The following is a 20823-nucleotide window of genomic DNA, read 5'->3' on the forward strand; positions in this document are numbered from 1 at the left end:
TGCTTGCCTTATGTTGGATAGTGCTGGAGTAAACTCTGCTTCTCTGTGACTGTAAATTTGGATTAACAAATTATTGCTTCCGTAATCATTAGGTAAATATAAAATTGAAACAACCCATTAAAATGCCCTTACAAAGCTCTGCTCATTAATTGTACATAGATTTGCTGGCACCTTGTGGTTAGCCAAAGTACTACAGCTACATATGTTAAGTTGATGTTGCTAGTTTAACTACATACTGTATACTTGTCTCCATTTGTGTATCAAATGTTACTCTTTTTTTTGGGAAAGTTCACATAAAATGGGAAAAACACCTGCCTTCATTGTCCTGTCTGGCCAAATAAAACAGCTTTTCACACTGTGGAGCAATTTTATTAAAATATCTGGTACGCTCATTCTTCAAGGAAATATGCTGGGAAAGTCAATTTTATTTGGGGTATATTTGATTCAGCATACTGTAGAAACCTTTCACATCTGAAAAAAAAATCCTATTTAAAACACCAGTGAATGTTTGGAAACAGTCTTAAAGGGAAACATCCTATGCTACCTCCATTACTGGTTATCTTTCCATTTCAAATTTACCTTAAGAGAGGTTGTATTTGGCTATTTTTTTTATCATTTGATAGCTTTTTCTGATGGCAAAATAAGTCTTAAATACAAGTTATTGAAAATCCACCAAAGTTGCAGAGAACACTCTGTAACATTAGTGGCCTTAGTGAACCTCTGCCCCAACAACTCACTTCTGTTACTAGTTCAAGGCATTCCAGTAAGTAAATGATTGTCGTAACTGTAAAGTAAAAGTAGTAAAATGCACAGAGTACTGAAAGTAAAATGTCACCTAACTTTTTAAGAAGAGTCAAGAAACAAAAAATAATGTTATGCCTGCATTATCTACAGGTTATTGGCAAGGCATCCATCCATCAGATCTCATTGTAACCAACAATTCTTACTTAAGACTTCAACATACTGTAGATTCTGAACTTTTCATTGAGTATTTTTTAAATCTGACGTAACCACCAACAATCTGCCAGTATTTTTGATTGTAAAGTATTGATATTTCACACTATTTTAAAGTTTTGTATATCCTCTAATTGAGTGTAAATTCTGATTTCCAGGTGTATCTGTTATGAATGACACTTGATAATATAAAATTGTGAAAACTTGGCAAACAAACAATTTAAAATGTAAATCAATTGTGTACAGTTTCCATTGTAAAAATAAAGAACACAAAATAAATTAAACTGAATGAGACTCTAAACATTTTTTGAAATTGTAGGCTACTCTAAGCTGCTAGCAAATGTACGCTAAATTCTTGAGGCAGCCCTCAGTGTTGGTACAGCTCTATAATATTAAAAGTTTAGTCTCTTTTGAATCTGTAGAACCTTAAATATCTAATAAGGATTTGATTTTAAGTCTTTCTCTTCTTTTAGATTTTCCATGAGCTTAAGAGCAGTGACATTGCTAAAACATTCCGTAAGGCCATCAACCGGAAAGAAGGGATTTTAGCCATTGGGGGAACTTCAGAGTTATCCAGCGAAGGAACCCAGCATTCATTCTCAGGTGCTGTCGAGTGTTTTTGCAAAATGTTTACCTTTTGCTGTTTAGCAACATTTTTGTGTGTATATATAGTTATGTATGTATTATAATCAGTAGTTGGCGCAACTGAGCCCCAGACACAATATCACCCAACACGACTCCAGTCTTAATTTTTTTTTTTTTTATCTTCTCCAATACCTTTCAAGAATAAATTCATTCAAAATAACAGCTATACATAAATTACATGATCTTTCACTTCTGCTGCTGCTCCAGGTGAGTTTTTCCCACTACCTCCTGAGTCTGACTTCCCAAGGTGAGGCGGCAGGGTTTCTTTTAAATCTGGTCCGGAAATACTTCTGGTGTCACATCAATGGTTGTTGGGATTACTTCTGGGTCCTCCCTGACAGCACCTTCTGGTGGCCCCCAAGGACCCCGTCAGGGAACCAGCTCCGTATCCAAATTCCCTTGCACTCTGGGGTTGTGCTGACTGGGATTAGCCTAGAAGGGACACTGACACATGTCTTGCAGGGAAATTAACTGCTCCCAGTATCACTTTTGCTTAAGCCATCCATTTTTCTTCACTCCGAGATGAAGATTGCAAGACATTCTGAATGGGATGCCTCCACTCCCGCTGTCCTTCCATTCGGGCTTCCTGGCCAGGATGCTTGTCCTCGTTCCTTGACACTTAGAGTATGTAGGTATTTTTGTGTACATATTGGGTTCTAGGCAACACATATAACACTCAGAAAAGTTATTTTAAACATAGTTTATTCTTGAACTTACAGGAACAATTTAGGAGTCATTTAAAGACACACAGCAAATGTGAGAAACATCTTCACGAATTTGAATTTAGTTGTGAGTTCCTGGGGGGAAATCAAAGGTGTCTTATTCAGCACTGTTGAGCTGCAGAGTGGGGCCATAGACCATCTGTAAGAGAGAAAAGCCAGACTTGGAGTGAACTGTTTGTATTGGCAATTATCCAGCTCTAAAGGTTTCATTACCATGAGATATGAAACTTGTTCAAAGCTGTATGTGCAGCTGCATCTGATCCTGCATCTTTTAAAGTATCTTTCAGCATCTGTCTGAAAGTGTGTTTACTGTGTAATCGAATTAGCTCCAGAAAGCAAAACTGCAGCCTGATTGCTCACAAGCAATTTATATTAAGAAGGTATACAGTACCACTTTAATATATGATGCTGCATTCTATTTTTTGATCTTTGAAAATCTGTGCAAAAAGTAAATGTATTAACTTGTCCTTTTTATACTTTCATACACAGAGGAAGAGAGATATGCATTTGTCAACTGGATAAATAAGGCCTTGGAAAATGACCCAGACTGTAAACACATCATTCCAATGAATCCAAATACAGATTCATTGTTTAAGGCTGTTGGTGATGGCATTGTACTATGGTAAGAAAAAAAAGTAGAATACTTTAAAGCTGTCAAAAAAAACTTTAAGTTAATTTTTAAAATATATATCATAATGTGACATGTAGACCTGACATTTTAAAGATTTCAAAATCATTTAAAAAAGTGCAAAAGTTAATCCAAAGCACACATTTGCAAAAAAGTTGCCCTTTAGCTGCTTAACACTGTTTACCTGATTAAAACTGTTTTTGCAGACAAACAGTTTTGTAAACCTGTCCATATCATTATTATACACAATTATGAAAACAGATGTGATTTAGGTGTTTTTACATATGTGATTATTGTTCTCTGCTCATGTTTGTGATCTGGTAAATTAGTTTTGTACCTATTTATTCACAAATTAAAATATGCTTTCTTATCAGCAGAATGAAAGAGTAATTTTATCATGGGGTGAGTAAGGTAAACTACAATCATTGTTGGTTGGCCTACTCTCGTGCACCTTAAGCATAAAAGACACACATATACTCACACAGAAAGACCCATGCATACTTCACTTACGCACTAATTAAAAGTGATGCCTGCATCCCACCTTCCATAACTTTGTGAATAAGAGAAATTCTGTATTACCTCAAATTTGTAAAAAACAAATTCTATCTTAGAGAATGTCTAAAACCTTTTTAAAACATTGCAAGAATTTATTAATATTAGATAGAATAAGCAAGTTGGGCCTGTGATTGACTCTTCTATGTTAGTAATTGTTTTATTATTAAAATTAAAGGCAGGTTTTAGAAATTTAAAGCAAAGCAGTATTTGTTGGTAAACATGAAAACCTGCATAGTCTCAATAAAAAACATTAATACATCCTTGTTTTCAAACTCAGAAAGCTTATAGTGCTTTCTGTAAGAATATGAAACTTAAAGAATGGCACTGATGCATTTTGTTTCTTCAGGACAATGACGTTTTCTTACAATGAGATTTTTGTTTTATGACAAAAGCCTGAAGCCTTTTAAATTAAAAGCCAGTGAACCCAGGTTAGCAGGTTGTACATAGCACTATGTTTAAAGGCAATTTATTAGGTGACTTCTGAATAACAAAAAATAACCCACAGTTTGTGCAGTGTACCACTTGCAAAGCTGTTGTGGACTGGATATGATAGGCAAGTTAACCAGTAACTGCATTGCTCCCTCCAAATTCCATATCCAGAATAAAGGACATTCTTCCTCTTGATACCATTGCAAACAAATATGGGCTCAAGTTTATCATAGTGGCTCAGGGCAAACTTTGACAAACCTGAGTCACAAGCAGTTTTAAAGTACAGTTGTATTTTTAAATTTCAGTACAATTATTAAAATTGTACTTAAAAACAGTTGAATTATTTTTAAAGCCTGTTTTATAGCAGATCTTTCTGATTTATTTGAAATTTTGCCTAAATCTCTGTCTTTTATAGTAAAATGATTAATCTTTCTGTACCTGATACCATTGATGAGAGAGCAATAAACAAGAAGAAACTGACACCATTTACCATACAGGTAATAACATTTCATTACGTTTACTATCTACATATCTGGTTGCTTTTGTTAATTAAATGTCCAGATGTATAAAGGTTCAAACCAGATATACTAGAGTTGTGGTGTTCATAGTTAACTTGAACATTTTTTGAATACATATGACTGTAAGATATAAGCATATTGAATGACGTGTTAAGGGGTTCATAATTTTAGAGAACATGAGCCAAAACCACATGAACGTCCTTCATGCTTTCATTTCCTGCCCAGCTTAATGTAGACAACTTTGAAATTATTCAGTGATAAGTTCTTATTTTATCGTTGGCAGTAAAATGTAAGTGAAAATAAAAGTGTAATTGAAATTTTGCTCAGCAGTAATATTCAAAGAAATGACAAATAAGCCTTGTCTGTGGTGTGTGTTATTTATTTATTTTTTTTGCATATGGCCTTTCACCCAAGTAATGTTCAGTAAATTTTATTGTGACATATACATAGGACAGTGAAATTGCTTCTCTAGCCACATTCCTTTGTTATAAGTTCAGCTGGATACTGTTTGGAAAATATCTCGGCTTGCTTAAACTAGAAAGATTCAAATTTAAAATAAGGGAGGGTTTCACTCTGTCTCCCCAAAGAAATCTCACTATGGCAGGTTGTTCAACAATGGCGCAGTCCTGCAGTGGAGTGTCCATGTTCATTTGACCTTGGTTTCAACTAATCGCAGAGTGCTGTGGTGTACATGTTTGAACTACCCATCAGCTATTGCAAACTTGTATTGCATCAGCTTCTGTTCGTTTTGCCTACCATGTAATTTTCAGTTTTTGTTTAGTTTTTGATTTAACCTCATATTTTGTCTTTTTGTAACATAGAAACCAAAAATGCATATAGTAATCAACCTCCATTATCTTATATTTTGGTTGAAGACCTGAAAATATTTACTGTGAAATTTGCAATGATAGAGGAAATCTGGAAGTGTACAAATACCTTTTCGTGGGACTGTGTAAAACTGCACCTGATTGAACAGTTTACCAGTAACTGGGTGCAATGACTGGAATTTGATTAACTGGTTATGTTTACTGTAAATGACTCAATTTGTAATCAGTTCGCTGGTTTCAGAGCACTCTGTAGTCAAGTATCATATGGGCTGTTAAAATCCAGCATTTTAATCATTAAAGATGTGATGGATAAAAATCTCTCCAAAATGCAATATGTAAATTTGCATAGATTTATGTTGTATTGTTGTTGTTGACTGGGTTTGATTCCTTGTATTCAGTTATCCTTTTTCTGAACAAGCTTTTATCCCATTACAGAATTCTGATGTATTTTCTCTTTCATCCTTTCTCCACTTTTAGCAAAAATCTTTGTAATTTGGATGTTTGCTTTTTTCTCTCTGTATATCATACTCATCCTTCTTTAGGAACACGTCTGTTAGACACAGGAAAGATGACCTTTCCTACTTTGGGGCCCCTCTTGACCCACACACAATAAAGAAATGGTTGGCCAATTTGATGAAATGCTTAGATGCTGTTTCATAAGTAAGGGGGAGGGAGGAAAATGAATATTAAAAGCCAATTGAAACCGGGAAACTTTGCTCTTCTGCTTTGCATGAGTCCATGTACTGATCTGTGACTGAATAAAGACTGATTGATTGAACTATTCCTGTCTTCCTCGGGGGTTACTTCCACACTATACATCCCATGACAGAACTGAAAAATGAAAAAGGGCAAGATTGCAGCTGAACTTGCCATACCTGTTAACCCTTCTCACAACTGTAATCCTTTGGAAGTGGTGAAGCTGTCATGGAAAGTTGTCATGCAGTCTCGCAATTTGGCATGCCAAGTAATTTCTCATGGAGTAAATTATGCTCCAGCAAAGAGGTCAGCGACTGCAGTCGTCATGTTGGACACCCCCTCCAACTAGAAGTCATGCAATATGACATCGGCTTCATGTGCTTGCTGGTTGGTCAAATATTAAGAGAGAAAATTAATCTAATCTCTGTCTGAAAAAGTAGTGCACCATCTAAAACAAATGCTTAATAAGATTAAAACAATAGGCTTTGTGTTTTTTTTTCTCTCATTCTTTCTGAAAGATATCACAGTTATAAAAATGTTTAATTGTTGACTGGTCAAGATTACCAATTTCAAAAAAGACAATGTTTGAAGTTTATTTATTGGTGACACCAAAAAGTGATTAACAGTTATCAACTGCTATTAAGTGCTCAGTATTATTAAGAAAAATGTTATGGATGTTAGTTAGCTTATTAAATATCACTGCTTAGTGGCCCTTTCTAAGAGAATTGCTGTAATCAAAATAAATTGATTAGGTGAATGTTTTTCATTTTTATTTAGGAAAATCTCAACTTGGCATTAAATTCTGCATCTGCTATTGGCTGTCACGTTGTCAACATTGGTGCCTTCGACTTGAGAGAAGGGAAGCCTCATTTGGTTTTAGGTTTGCTGTGGCAGATTATTAAGATTGGTCTTTTCGCTGATATTGAACTCAGCAAAAACGAAGGTATGTTCCCATTTATTTGTAAAATAACTTATGCAGACACCTTTTAAAAGATGTGTTTCTTTTTATGTTTTTGTGTGGTAGGAACCGGTATCATTGCATGCAGATAATTGTCCTTTATCAGCATTTGTATTGAAAGTACTTTTCACCCAACTGCATTCTGTTCTTGGATCAGCTATAAAGATTGCCATTTATAAGCAATATCAAGTGAATCATTATTATGAAAAACGCATTTCCACTGGAAAAGGGGAGACAATTGAAAACCTGCCATTCACTCATCCATTGCACATAACCTGCAATTGTGAATGTGAATGAGGAAGCAGTCTAACCAGGGGTATAGCAGTGCTAGTGAATATTAAGCTACACATATATATTTATATTAAGACCTATCAGTGTTGTGATAAAATATTACAATATTCTTCTGCATGTTGTAGAAAAATAGTTAAATCTGCAAGCTGAATTTGAATGTGATGCAAGTCAGAATAAGTTGTTTTATAACTGTTGCACAGGTGAAAAAATCCTTATCGTTGTATATAGTATTGGTCATTGATATTATCGATTAGAGTGTTGCCTGATATCCTATTGAGAAAACAAAACTCTTCAAATGTTACAGTAAGATTATGTGACCTTTGAAGATAAATGCAACTAAATCTTGGAGAACAAGTTTTAATAATATAAAAGCTGTAAGTGATAACTGTTGCTTGGTCAGTAAAAGGGAAAGAGCGGCAAGTGTGTAATTAAAGCGTGGCTAGCAATGTATGTTTCAAACAGTTTCAGAGGTTTATGTAATTTTATGTATTTGTGTTGAGGGTGTCCAAATTTGTGGTTTTAAACCAAGGTCCTTATTCCTGACTTTTTTTTATGATCAAGAAGAGAGATTTGTTTTGTGAAACCGTGGTTAGTCATGTCCACCACCTGTAACATTCATGCAGAGAAGAGTGTGGATTGCTTACTACTGGGATGATTAGAGGTCTAAATTGGGGTGTCAAACTTGGAACCTAGGGGGTCGCAGTGCTTGCAGGTTTTTGTTCCAGCCCCTTTCTTAATTCCCAGTTACTGCTACTAATTGAACATGCTCCTTTTCCTTTCATTTTTTTTAAGATTCAGAACCCTTAACTGTTTATGTTAACAGCCAAACAGTAATGAGAGCTGAACCATGCAAGCCAGCTAACTTGGGGTCTCAAATACAGTTCCAAAAGTGCCACCATTTTCGTTCCAGTGCTAGTTATTTGTCAATAATGGCATATGAGCAGCATATAAATCACCTTATAGCATATTAAATTAAAATCGTCTGATTCAGGTCAGTAGATAGTCCTTGCTACTAATTCATGTGTTTGTTATCTGATGCTGAAACTGTTCAGATAAACTTCATCTATCTATCCATCCATTTCCCAACCTGCTGAATCCGAACACAAGGTCACGGGGGGTCTGCTGGAGCCAATCCCAGCCAACACAGGGCACAAGGCAGGAACCAATCCCGGGCAGAGTGCCAACCCACCGCAGGACACACACAAACACACCCAGACACCAAGCATACACTAGGGACAATTTAGAATCGCCAGTCCACCTAACCTGCATGTCTTTGGACTGTGGGAGGAAGCCCACGCAGACATGGGAAAAACATGCAAACTCCAGGCTGGGAGGACCCGGGAAGCGAACCCAGGTCTCCTAACTGTGAGGCAGCAGCGCTACCACTGCGCCACCGTGCCACCCAGATAAACTTCAAAATGTGCAAATTCAATAAAAATAACAGACAATAATTAGTGATTATGTTTTAACTATTGTTTCTAAGAAATTTTGCAATAGGCTAAATTTCAGCAAATATTTTAGATAAGTTATACTGGGAAACAAAATAACATGCTTTACACTTGATAAGTCAAAGGCATTATATTGGCCTAGAGATGAAAAAAATTTACCTGTAGGGCAAAAAAAGATATTTGGGTATAAGAAACTGTTATGGCTTTGAAAAATGCATTTTCCATATTATAAAAAATATATAGTAGTTATAAGGTATGCAAAAAAGTGAGATATCTCCTAAAACACTATGTACTGTAGCACACATTAGTTAATACATGTGCATTTTAAATGTTTATAAAGTTCCTGTTTAATTTAGTGTAAGGATTTTCATAAAAACATATTTAGGCAATTAGACTTTTAATAGTTTTTTAACAGTGCAGTTTAAAAATGTATTTCCATAAAAATCATACTATTGCTATGCGTGTACGTCCATATTTAAAAGCTGTATCTTCTGATTGTTTATTTATTGCAATAAAATGTTGGTAATTTGGTATGAATGAAAAGCTTGAGTACTATGTTAGTGTAAAATGCTTTTACTGCAAGGCCATCCATAGACTCTAATACCATCCTATGTGACTAATATACCTACAGTTTAGCTTTCATGGATTACAAATTTGATAAAGTATGGCTAAATAACAAAATGCTATGTTGTGTGTGTGTGTGTCTGTGTGCACATGTTATAACCTTGCTAAATCCTTGTCTGTTTTTCTCCCTCATTAGCTTTGGTTGCCTTGCTTCGTGATGGTGAGAGCCTTGAAGATTTGATGAAACTTTCCCCTGAGGAGCTGCTCCTGAGATGGGCAAACTTTCATTTAGAAAATGCAGGCTGGCACAAGATTAACAACTTCAGCTCTGATATAAAGGTGCATACAGTTTTGTTATTTTCTTCATATGATCATGCCTTCATAACACTTTTAACAGCATGCATAATCACAAGGTATTGTACAGAGCTAACAAGGTTACAGTTCTGTATCAAAAATACTGTAACAAACAGCACTTAAGATACTGTAAAAAAAACAATCTTTATTGCTGGCTGGAGCAGTGATTGATTCTTGAGAAAGCGTAATTGAAGAAATGATAAATAACAAGGGATTCACTATCAATCTCGAATCATGTAACTAATGAAACAAGTTTCGTCTCTGCAGTTTTGTGGGACTCTGCCTACCAAGGCATTAGCCACATTAGTTTTAAATGTTGCAGGTTCTTTGTAATGTTAGACTATTAAATGTATGTTTTATACTGGGGTGCTAAATCAAGGGCCACAGGTTGCATTAGACCTGTGGGCATCCATGTTGGACATATATTGAAATGCACTCATTTTTAAGAAATTCCCCGTTTCTCCATCCCAATCATCCCACTGAAGTAAAAAAATGTGTTGTGAAAACATTCTCTGTGAAGTTTAGTTTTCTGTCATAATGAGACTGAACTGTAGACTTATTGGTTTGTAAATAATTTTTTAAATGTTAGCAGAAACTTCTAGTTATGTCCCATTATAAATGAGCAGAAACAAAAACATACTGAATATGAACAATTTTAAGATACTCAAAAATGTAAGCAAGAGGAGTACTTCTTTCTCCATTACACAATTTACATTTCCACCATAAAATTCATTTGTGCAGCACATAGCACATTAAATTTGAAGTTGAGAAAAATGGTGTTCAACTGTCTTTGTTCGCCAAGCTGTTGCCCTAGGTAAACATGATGTTAATAGTTGTTGCCTTGCAGTGTATGAAAGAGGACTTGCATGTGTGCTCTTAATGTTGGAGATTTTTAACCTTCCTTTTTCTCTGCCCAGAAACAGGTCATAGGCCAGTTTGTGGTGACCCTGTACGTGAAGTTTTTGCCCTTACTCTGTATAACAAACAATGTTTCCTGTTCCATGATTATGTCTTCACAACTGCCACTTTCAGTGTTGTATTCAAAAAGGACCCATGCTGATCTGAAACGCCATCTCAGTCGATTTTTATGTACAGAATTTTGCCACCTGCAGACCCAAATGTTATGAAAAACCAGAATGCAGATCCAAGGGAGTAAGGGGCTTTTGGGCTTGAATCATTGTTCAGGCCCCACCTAACTGTACTGAGGGAACCACAGCAAAAAACAATATGTAGTGTCAAGGCTTAGGAGTAGCCAATACTTGAATAACCACTACACATGCGGTATATGGATAGCTACAAATGACAGAAACAAAACATGTATATTATGTCTGGGACAGTCTGCTACTGCTCAGTTTGAATACTTAGCAAAGTCATCTTGCTCAGTTGATACTTTTTTAAATTGTATTAATATTCAATCATGAACCCATTAAGATTTTTATATTGCTTTTGTGAATATGTAAAATGGTCCTAGGGCTTTTATTTTATCTAACCATTATTTGAATGAGTAAATTTCATTTTTGTGCTTTGATTGGTTTGTGAATTCTACTTTTGGATGAGAGACTTCTAGAGACTTCATAATGAGTTACCTCCACAGGGTGTCTGGGCTTTCCCTTAAAGATAGGGTGAGAAGCTCAGTCATCCGGGAGGGGCTCAGAGTAGAGCCGCTGCTCCTCCACATCGAGAGGAGTCAGATGAGGTGGCTTGGGCTTCTGATCAGGATGCCTCCCTGGTGAGGTGTTCCGGGCACGTCTAACCGGGAGGAGGCCCCGGGGAAGACCCAGGACACGCTGGAGGGACTATGTCTCCCGGCTGGCCTGGGAACGCCTCGGGATTCTCCCGGAAGAGCTAGAAGAAGTGGCCGGGGAGAGGGAAGTCTGGGCATCTCTGCTCAAGCTGCTGCCCCCGCGACCCGACCTCGGATAAGCGGAAGAGGATGGATGGATGGATAGACTAATAGCATTCAAATACAGACATTGTTTCTTTATGCACATGACTGCTATTCCAGTATCTAACATTCAGCATTTTGTTTTAAACATTACTTATTTCATTAGCTACAATGTACATTGTGCTTTTTTTAACAACATTTGCGGTAGCAGTATAAGCAATAATGGTTGTTGGGTAGATTACCAGCACTGGTAATGGTACATGCTTTATTCTGCAGACAGTATGTAAATAACTTTTAACAGTATTGAAACTTTATTTTTTTCAGGATTCAAGGGCTTATTTCCACCTACTAAATCAGATTTCACCTAAAGGAATAAAAGAAAATGAAACACGAATTGATATTAACATGTCTGGCTTTAATGTAAGTTCAAAATTCAAAAGACTGAATACCAAACTAAGCAGCTGAAATTATAAAATGATAGTCATCAAAACTGCTGTGAGATGAATATACTTTAAACAAATTCAATAAACTATACTGTAAATGAATAAATGACAATTATAGCATCTATTTAAATGGAAAAGGCCCAGAAACCCTACCCACCAACTTTTTCAGAATGGTTATATTTCCTGCTAAATAGTTCTTTTTCAATATTTGGCTATTTTAATTACCACAATAATTCCATTATGGGCCAGAGTTTCATCTTTGCATAGTTTTTTTTCCTGTCACAATGCATAATACAATATTTAATTAATACATGATGAATAAAATCTTTTTTTAGAAGGCAAAGCTAAAATCTGTTAATTGTAATATGTTTGTTTAATATAGTGTATTTAATTTTACCAGGAGAAAGATGATTTGAAGAGAGCAGAGTTCATGCTGCAACAAGCAGATCGACTGGGCTGTAGGCAGTTTGTTACTCCAACTGATGTGATCAGTGGAAACCCCAAACTTAATTTGGCATTTGTTGCCAATCTATTTAACAAATACCCAGCATTAACAAAACCAGAAAATCAAGATATTGACTGGAAACTGCTTGAAGGTAATATTACTTTGCAACTTCGCTGATCATGTGATATTTCTATAAATCTGCAGTGTTTAGACTTTTGGTTAAAGTTCTGAACTACACAGATCTAACATATACAGAAGAATATATTCAGTAGTATAGCACATCAACCTACATGTATTTGTACAGGCTACTAATTTGACCGAACCTTTACTATTTTAAAAATGAAATGGATTTGGGCCAAGTTGAAACTTCTGCAAAAAGTTCAGTCCATCTGTTGAATTTACAGGGCATGTGTGAACAAAGCTGGCTGAAGAATTGCACAAAGTTGACCCAGTAACAGTGGAGTTTAATCACAGAACTTGTTTTGTTAATGCATGTTTTCATGATGGGGCACATGATGTGAAGTTGTGAGAATAATCAATATTTTATAGCATTGTAATTTTAAAGAGCTTGTGATATAAATAAATCAAGGTTAAATACCTAAAACATTAATAATTTTACTTTTGAAAGGAGCAGGGCCTCTTACAAAATAGTTGTTCCTATTTCTCTCTTGATTTTTATTATTAGTCTCAAAACTTCTTTTTGAGCTTCTCAGAATGTCAATGAATCAAAGTTATTCAGTGATGTCTGTCAGCATTTTGACTTTAACGGAGCATTTAGTTACAAATGCATGAGCAAATCAAAAGTTATCAAGCAATGAAAAGTTTCATTAACAGATTTAATTGCATATCAAATATTGAAGCCATGGGTGATAATTTAATCAAAAGTTTAATACCCTTTTGCCCCTTTCCGTCAAGATTGGTTTACTAAAATATATTGCTAACTACTTTTTGTTATTGTAAAATATATTGAATTTGACAAGGACATGTTTGGTTTTAAGATTGTTGTTTAGTTCACGTAATGTAACTATCTGAATTAAAAAAAAAAAAAGAACTTTCAGAAGTGTCAAGGTAAAGTAACACCATGTTCTGCTTCAGAAACTTTTGTTTTATTTAATATTTATAAGATGGTTGGTAGATAACAGTCAGTGCTTTTTTTAAATGTAATACACTGAGAAATTGGTAAAAAGTTTCCTTTTGCCTTTAATTTTTATAAAGTTTGTCTATACACTGTAGTTTATTTTATGAGAGTCATTAATTTTGATTGAAAGGTCTACTCAAAGTAAAGGAGGACAGTGCTTTATGTTGTTAAAGTATTTAGAGTTTCCAATGTACTATATATTAAGTATGGCATAGTAAGTAATAATTAGTTTTTTTAAAAAAAAAAAAAGCCTGCTCCTTTCGGTGCTTTTCTACATTAAGAAAAATGGGTAACAATCTTTACCTTTCCTTGTTTTTGTTCAGGTGAGACGCGTGAAGAAAGAACCTTCCGTAACTGGATGAATTCTTTGGGTGTAAATCCGCATGTCAATCACTTGTATGGGTATGTGAGTGTTTTTTATTGATTAGAGTGTCATTTATTTTAAAGTACCAGTTATTATTGTTAAACATGTACTTTATAAGAATATTTTTATTTAATATACAAATGCTTGGAATTTCTTGGACATCACAGCATTTCTTGACATTTTATAGGTAGATCTGAATGCCTGAGATGAAATTCAATGCAGATTATTATTTTGTTAATTTTTCATTTGTTTTAGAGACCTTCAAGATGCCTTGGTTATCTTACAGCTTTATGAAAAAATTAAAGTTCCAGTTGATTGGAATAAGGTTAACAAACCCCCATATCCAAAACTTGGAGCAAACATGAAAAAGGTATGTGGTGCAATTAATTTATATATTTTCTATTTTTATCACTAGTTTTAATTATAAACATTTACAGTTTTAGATTAGAACATATATATGGCTGGAAATCTCTATTCAGAAAAGATAAATGCTGTTTTATGCAGCAATATGTATCTGTTTTCTACACATTCTAAAACCTTTCAGTTGCAACTAGGCTACACTTTTAATATGAAATCTGGGCAAACATTCACTTGGGGAATTCATTTTTATCACATTACAAATTTTAGGACATAAATTATGAATTTTCAGATATGATGAATTGCATCCTTTGTAATGAAGTCTTTTAAACTTTATTTTTACATACAGTAAATACTTCTATTATTACTGCCATAAGTAGTATGCATTTTTTCATTTTGTGCTTAGCTGGAAAATTGCAACTATGCAGTTGACTTGGGAAAACATCCTGCAAAATTTTCCCTTGTGGGTATTGGTGGACAAGATTTGAATGATGGTAATCCAACGTTGACCTTGGCCTTAGTGTGGCAGCTAATGAGACGGTAATTATTTCTTTGTTTTATGCATCTGCATCTCAGCCATGTATTTTCAAGTGTCAACCCATGCTGTTTTTTAATGCTCCCCAGCTTCATCTCTTTGTATCATCTGTAGTTAGATTCTCTTAATTTCTGGTATTACAAGCAGCTACGTTTTCATTCCACTGACTTGTATTTTCCTTTTATGGACATTGAATTGTCTCAATTTTTTTTTTTTTTTTTTTTTACACATATACCATAAAAGCTCCAGAGATCAGAAGGTTTGCTAGAAACAGCTGTATACACGTTTTATTGTACCTGATATGCACCTTAATAATTCAAACATTTGTGAAATACAAAATCTGCTGCGTATTAATCCCTGTGAGTATATAACCATAATTCAGTTGTCTTAAATATGCAAAGCAAGGGTACAAGAAAATAAAGCCATGTCCTTTTCCCTGATATAAATGCTTATTCTGAGATTTGATTAATTAGATCTTGCAATATTTTTAAAACGTTTTGGACAGATCTTCTGAGTGAGAATTAAATTTTTTCAATTTCAGATAATACAGAACATCAGTTACCCACTGACATATAACAGGTGGGCTGGGATTCTTCCAGTTGAGCAAGTCTACGTACTAGCAGTGTGTGGTATAAGCAATTACAATCAGATTGTCCTTCTCCAATTTAAGCCCATCCAGAAATCTACCAGACATGGCTGTTAATGGGTTAGGAGTGATTGTGACACCAAGGCTGTCTGATAGGCATTCAAAAATGTTTGTCCAGAATGATGTTAATTTAGTGCAAGCCCAAAACATGTGGCCCAATGAGACTGGTGCAAAAATTGCAATGTTGAATCTTGCCCTGGATACATTTTGAACAATTTTAATTGAGATAAATGTGCTCGATTAAAAAGATTTTAAGCTGGATGATTGAATGCTTTGCTCATATGAGGCTGGAGTGTATTCTGTGAATGGTTGCCTTCCACTCCTTTTCAGAGATGTTAGATCTTTTCCCCAAGGAACCCTAGGATCTTTGAAAGGAAGAGACTTTAAAATGTTTTTATATATTGTTGAGATGCTGTCTGAATCTTCAATCCTGATCAGTAAGTCCCTAGTGTTTTCTATTTCTGCATCTGGTGGTATTCACTCTTGATGTGACTACCATTCATGTCTTGTCAGGGATCATTATATACAGTATGTAACGTAATAGTTGCTTCAACAAATTATTCAGTCTTATCAATTAACTAGTATAATAATTTAACTTTTTATTTTTGGATCAATGAATTAAACATTTATCAGTATTCATGCATACACAGATGTGAAAATCTATCCTGGCATACAAAAAGTGAATACAGGTAAAATTCCGTTACAACAAACTCACAGGATACTAAAAAATATTTCGTTGTAATGAAAATTTTGTTGTAATGAGATTCTGTATTTGTTACTATAGTGCTTTCTTTACCTTGTATCCAGGCGTTTTGAATCATTTCAATAGCTTCTTTCGCGTTCATTTTAATCTCCTCCTGCCTACAAGTTATGCTGAAGAGAATTTTTCTCAGCATTTCCTTGCGATAATACAGTGTGCGAATGATGCCCAAAACCAATGGCTGAAGCGCTGCCGTGCAATTGGGTGGGAGGAATTCTGGTTGCTGGGGCATGGCAATAGGAGGCTTACAGCGCTGCAATGAAGCGCCACAGAACCAAATCATAAAAGATCAGGGTCGCGCTATAAGTCCGTCTTGCACCCCAAAACACGAGGCTTAGTCTCAGTCAGCTTGAAACAGGAGCGGCACAGTTATTTAATGTAGCGTGATCCACCACTCTGCTATACACAGACACAGCAGTCAGGCAGAGTCGTGGCCAGGTCAGTGATCGAGTAATCCTGTTACAGTATCTGCATTTACAATTTACCGTGCGCCTATCCTTGCATCACCCCTCAAAATCTTTTCTGTTGTGAGCTGGGGGGCTGATCGCACCCCTACAGGTTCAAAAAAAGACTCAGGACTACTTCACATCGCTCCCTTGCTGCTGGGCTTACTTGCGGCTGATCTATCGGCGTAATCTGCACAGTACTTCGCAGACTTAAAAGTCCAAAAGCACTTGTTAGTTGCGGATTGTTTGTTTGCCTTTCTCTATCTCTGTCCTTCCTTGCTCCTGACGCGCACTCCTTTGAAGATGAAGATATGTTTGCATACTTTTAATTGTGTGACGGATTTGTCATCGCCGTCTTGTGAAGGAGCACGTTTAAACTTTTGAAAAAGAGACATGTTTGTTTGCAGTGTTTGAATAAAGTTCATGTCTCTACAATCTTCTGTGTTTCTGTGCAAATCTGTGACCCAAGCATAACACTGTTTACTTTGGCAGAGAGACGCAGCATATCTGTTATTGCCCAGTACAGACGCGGAGATTGTACTTCGGGGACGCTCTTCGGCTTGCTGTCCAGTTGAGGGTCCCCAAGAGATTTTACAAACCTCACATTTACCTTGAATGAGTGCCGCATTAATAGGAATGTTTCTTGAACGAGAATCACTGAACCACATAAAAACGGCTTTTTCGACGTCTTCAAATGCAGCAGTTCACATATGTTTGGCAACCCGAGTTTTTCTACTTTTTTTGCTCTGTCTTTCAAGAAAGTTGACAGTGTCAATAGTGATAGCGAAATTCGAATTCACTGGCATCATCTTTTTTCTTTTTGCCGCAATCGAGAGCTGCAAAAAGTTATTTTTTTTTTCCTAATATGAACTGTTATCGTTTTTTCGTGTCTGCCGTTTCTATAGGAGGGTGACAAGGAGTTAAATTTCAATGGATGTTATTCAGATGTTGACGAGCAATAACTTAAAGGTATCACTGAAAACCGCAGGAAACAAAAAAGGCAAAAAAAAAAAAAAAAACAGTACAAGGAAAGTCTGAAGAAAGAAAAAAAAATTACAGTGTTTCTGTTTGGGGATCATTGTGCACAACTGAGCTGCGGCCACAGAACTAACTGCTAACGAAGTAAACAAAAGACCTTGAAATGCTTGAAAGTATCTGCTGAATGTACATTGTAGTAACGAGATTTCTATAGACTCGTGTCATATGGGGAAGCTGTCGGGACCATAAAAATACTTCGTTGTAATGAAAATTCCGTTGTAAAGATATTCGTTGTAATGGAATTTTACCTGTAGTTGTAAAAGTGTGGTGCTTTTTTTTTTGCTTTTTTTTCTTCCTTCTTCCTTCCCCTTTCTGTTATATTCTTTAGATAAATGGTCAATGTACAAGGTAACATTATAGTAGTGTTGTGCTAGGGATTGATTTATGTATGTTAACGGAATACAGATTGTTGGTTGGTGGAGGAATAGTATATCATACCATGCTGTGCACATCTTCTACAATGGTGGCATGTTTAAGCATTTTCCAACCCTGTACTTAAATTCTAAATTACCAGAAATAAACACTACCAAGATACTTCTTCACTTTACTGTCCATCTGCTTGTCTTGGTGAGGGTTTGCATTATGAACCATTGTGCAGACTAGACCATCCCATCCCCAGAAACAGTCTATAGCTCCTCCTGAGGAATTCCCTAGCACTTCTAGACCAAAGAAGATTTTCAATTCTTCCAGCATATCCTTGATTTGTCCACGAGTGGCTCTTCTAGAGTTGAAATTTGAACTTGTTCCAAATAGAGGATTGTACTAGCCATTCACACAACAAGTTTACTACATGTTTGGGTTTTCGAGGCCTGCAGTGAACAGTTTATCTTCCTGAGTTAACTCTCCTCTAAGTGGTTATCAGTTGACCGCTCACCTCATTTGTTGAGCACAACGTCCAGTGACAATGATGACTAAAAAGCCAATATTTGATCTTTGACTGAAGGTACAGTGGACCCTTGACTTACGAACTCAATTCGTTCACGAGGGCTGGTTGTAACTCAAGTTGGTTCTAAGTCAAGACTATTTTTCCCATAAGAAATAATGGAAATACCCATAATGCGTTCCGAACCTCCCACAGCAACACTTACTTAACCTTTTCATAATAAAAAAGGGTTGTATAATGTGCATAATTTACCAAAACCACCAATAATTTTTCTAATGTACTAACCAAAAAGTTATAAAAAGTGCCTAGCCTACCAGAAACAACAATTTCATACTGTACTCACCATTTAATTTGACATCTTTGGGCTGCAGGAATGGAGGAGGAGGAGGAGAATGAAATGGAAGGTGGTTATTGTTTGGAAGGAGCCTCTTTATACAAATCTTTTCTTTGTAAAGTTGTCGAGATGGTGGATTTCGACATGCTGTACATATTAGCGGGATCGGTCACACGAACACCACTCTCATATTTCCGCACAATTTCCTTCTTCGTTTCGATTGTGATCGCTTTCTTTACCTTTGTTACCTTCACTTCCTTCCTTAGCAATTATCAAAAAAAATTGTATAAATCACTGCACTGACCGAAATTATGTCCACAAACACACTGGGATCCAACTGACGCTTACAAACGCTCTCGGCTGTTTGTTTACAATCGCACAAGCAGATACACATGACCGAATTTAGGTCGTAACGCAAGATGTTGGTCGTAAATCGAAACAAAAATTTTGGTCGGAAATCAAGTTGTTCGCATGTCAGGCCGGTCGTATATCAAGGGTCGACTGTACTTTGATACTTTTGAGCAACCTTGTGTTGTATGTTGTGGTCAGTCCATGAAAACTCAGAAATACAGTAAATAGATTCAGATGAGGAAACTCATTCCTTTTTAGTGTTTTCTCATAGTAAGACTAAAAAATCAGAAGGCACTACCTTTTGAGCACTGTCTTCCAAAAAAAAAAACAAAAAACACTTTCTTTCCTTTCTGCTAGACAGATTTGCATTGAGGTAAAGCCCCAGACTTGTTTCAGCCCTTTGCTTTGGGAAAACTCCAAAGCAAGAAAGAGAATGTCTTTGATCGCTAAGTTTGCTTCTTGTGCTAGTGCTCTACAGTAAGATGAGTCTGAGTTAATCTAGCTGATGCGTTTCTGCCTCCTACATTAGCTCTACAGGGTAGTTCTATGCTTACATTAGAAATTGCATTCTGTGTTCCAAAGGCCAGTTGTACTGGTCTACAGTGCTTGGGTCAGTTCAACAGTGCCTGTCAATCACATCCAAATCTAAGCCGCCTTTTTCTTTTTTATATGGTAAACCCACATCCTGACTCTCAATGCAGTGTTTGCCAAGGTCCTAATGTACTTTGTTAGAGGTGTGTAAGAATTCAAAGTCTGTTTTATTTCTCTTTTTGCAAATAAGACAAGTATTGCCTCAGACCCTAAGACGATAACAGATATTGTGTGGAAATCTCTGACCTAACATATCACATTTGTTAAGTTTAGTTTTGATTAACTGAGTGACACTGTGTTTGTGAATAATACTAATGTCAAAGTAAAACCTATTAATAGTAAGGTCATCTTTTAAAGCAACATTTAATGGATCAACAACTTTATAGCTAGTCTAGTGTGGCCATGGCATAGGTTTTGCACAAAATTGCATTTTCCATAGGAATTCAAAAAACCTACTGTTGTAACTACTACCAAAACTGCTGAAAACAATTATTGGTTTTGTTAGAGCATAGTGGTTTGAACAGTCCTATTTTTCTTTTTTCTGTGGCTTGGAATGTCAATGTTTTCTTTGAAAAATACTCCTTTTTGAAGATTGTGTCATTTGTAAATTAAAATGAATTCATTTTTGAACAGTTTCATATTAGTTATTGATCAGATATTAAGTGTAATTTTTGCAGAATATAACCAAAATATTTTATGGCAGAGTAATATTTAGAGTGGTTTAAAAAAAGTAACATCTACGCTGTCCTTGTAGAAAGTAATTTCTTAGATAAAGGCCTAAGATGATGCATAAATTTTACTTAAGTAAAATTCATATACAGTAGATATTTGACAAGATAAATATAAGAATGCATAAACCTATGAACCTATATTTTATGCTGTATTTGCACAGTTTAGGTTTATGTGATTAAATATTGTTTGACTTTTTTTTATTATAGATATACTTTAAATGTACTGGAGGACCTTGGTGATGGAGAGAAAGTTAATGATGAAATCATTGTCAACTGGGTCAATAAAA

At 35.6% G+C, this 20823-nt stretch overlaps 1 protein-coding gene across 16 annotated transcripts in view; it reads left to right on the top strand.

The window, feature by feature from the left end:
* LOC114662240 (plastin-3) overlaps nt 1-20823 on the top strand; it is a 132519-nt gene that overhangs the window by 47313 nt on the left and 64383 nt on the right. Inside the window, exons 4-13 of one of the 16 annotated variants that reach the window (XM_051935442.1) lie at nt 1428-1557; nt 2811-2943; nt 4349-4430; nt 6752-6917; nt 9432-9574; nt 11799-11894; nt 12318-12513; nt 13824-13902; nt 14120-14234; nt 14628-14761. The exons of 6 other annotated variants lie outside the window; for them this stretch is intronic. In XM_051935442.1, coding sequence (XP_051791402.1) covers nt 1428-1557; nt 2811-2943; nt 4349-4430; nt 6752-6917; nt 9432-9574; nt 11799-11894; nt 12318-12513; nt 13824-13902; nt 14120-14234; nt 14628-14761 — 1274 coding nt within the window. The remainder of the gene's footprint in view (nt 1-1427; nt 1558-2810; nt 2944-4348; nt 4431-6751; nt 6918-9431; nt 9575-11798; nt 11895-12317; nt 12514-13823; nt 13903-14119; nt 14235-14627; nt 14762-20823) is intronic. 9 more of the 16 variants (XM_051935458.1, XM_051935456.1, XM_051935454.1 and 6 more) reach the window with 9 other exon arrangements.

The sequence above is a fragment of the Erpetoichthys calabaricus genome, chromosome 12 (genome assembly GCF_900747795.2).
Source record: "Erpetoichthys calabaricus chromosome 12, fErpCal1.3, whole genome shotgun sequence".
In the NCBI taxonomy this organism is placed as follows: domain Eukaryota; kingdom Metazoa; phylum Chordata; class Cladistia; order Polypteriformes; family Polypteridae; genus Erpetoichthys; species Erpetoichthys calabaricus.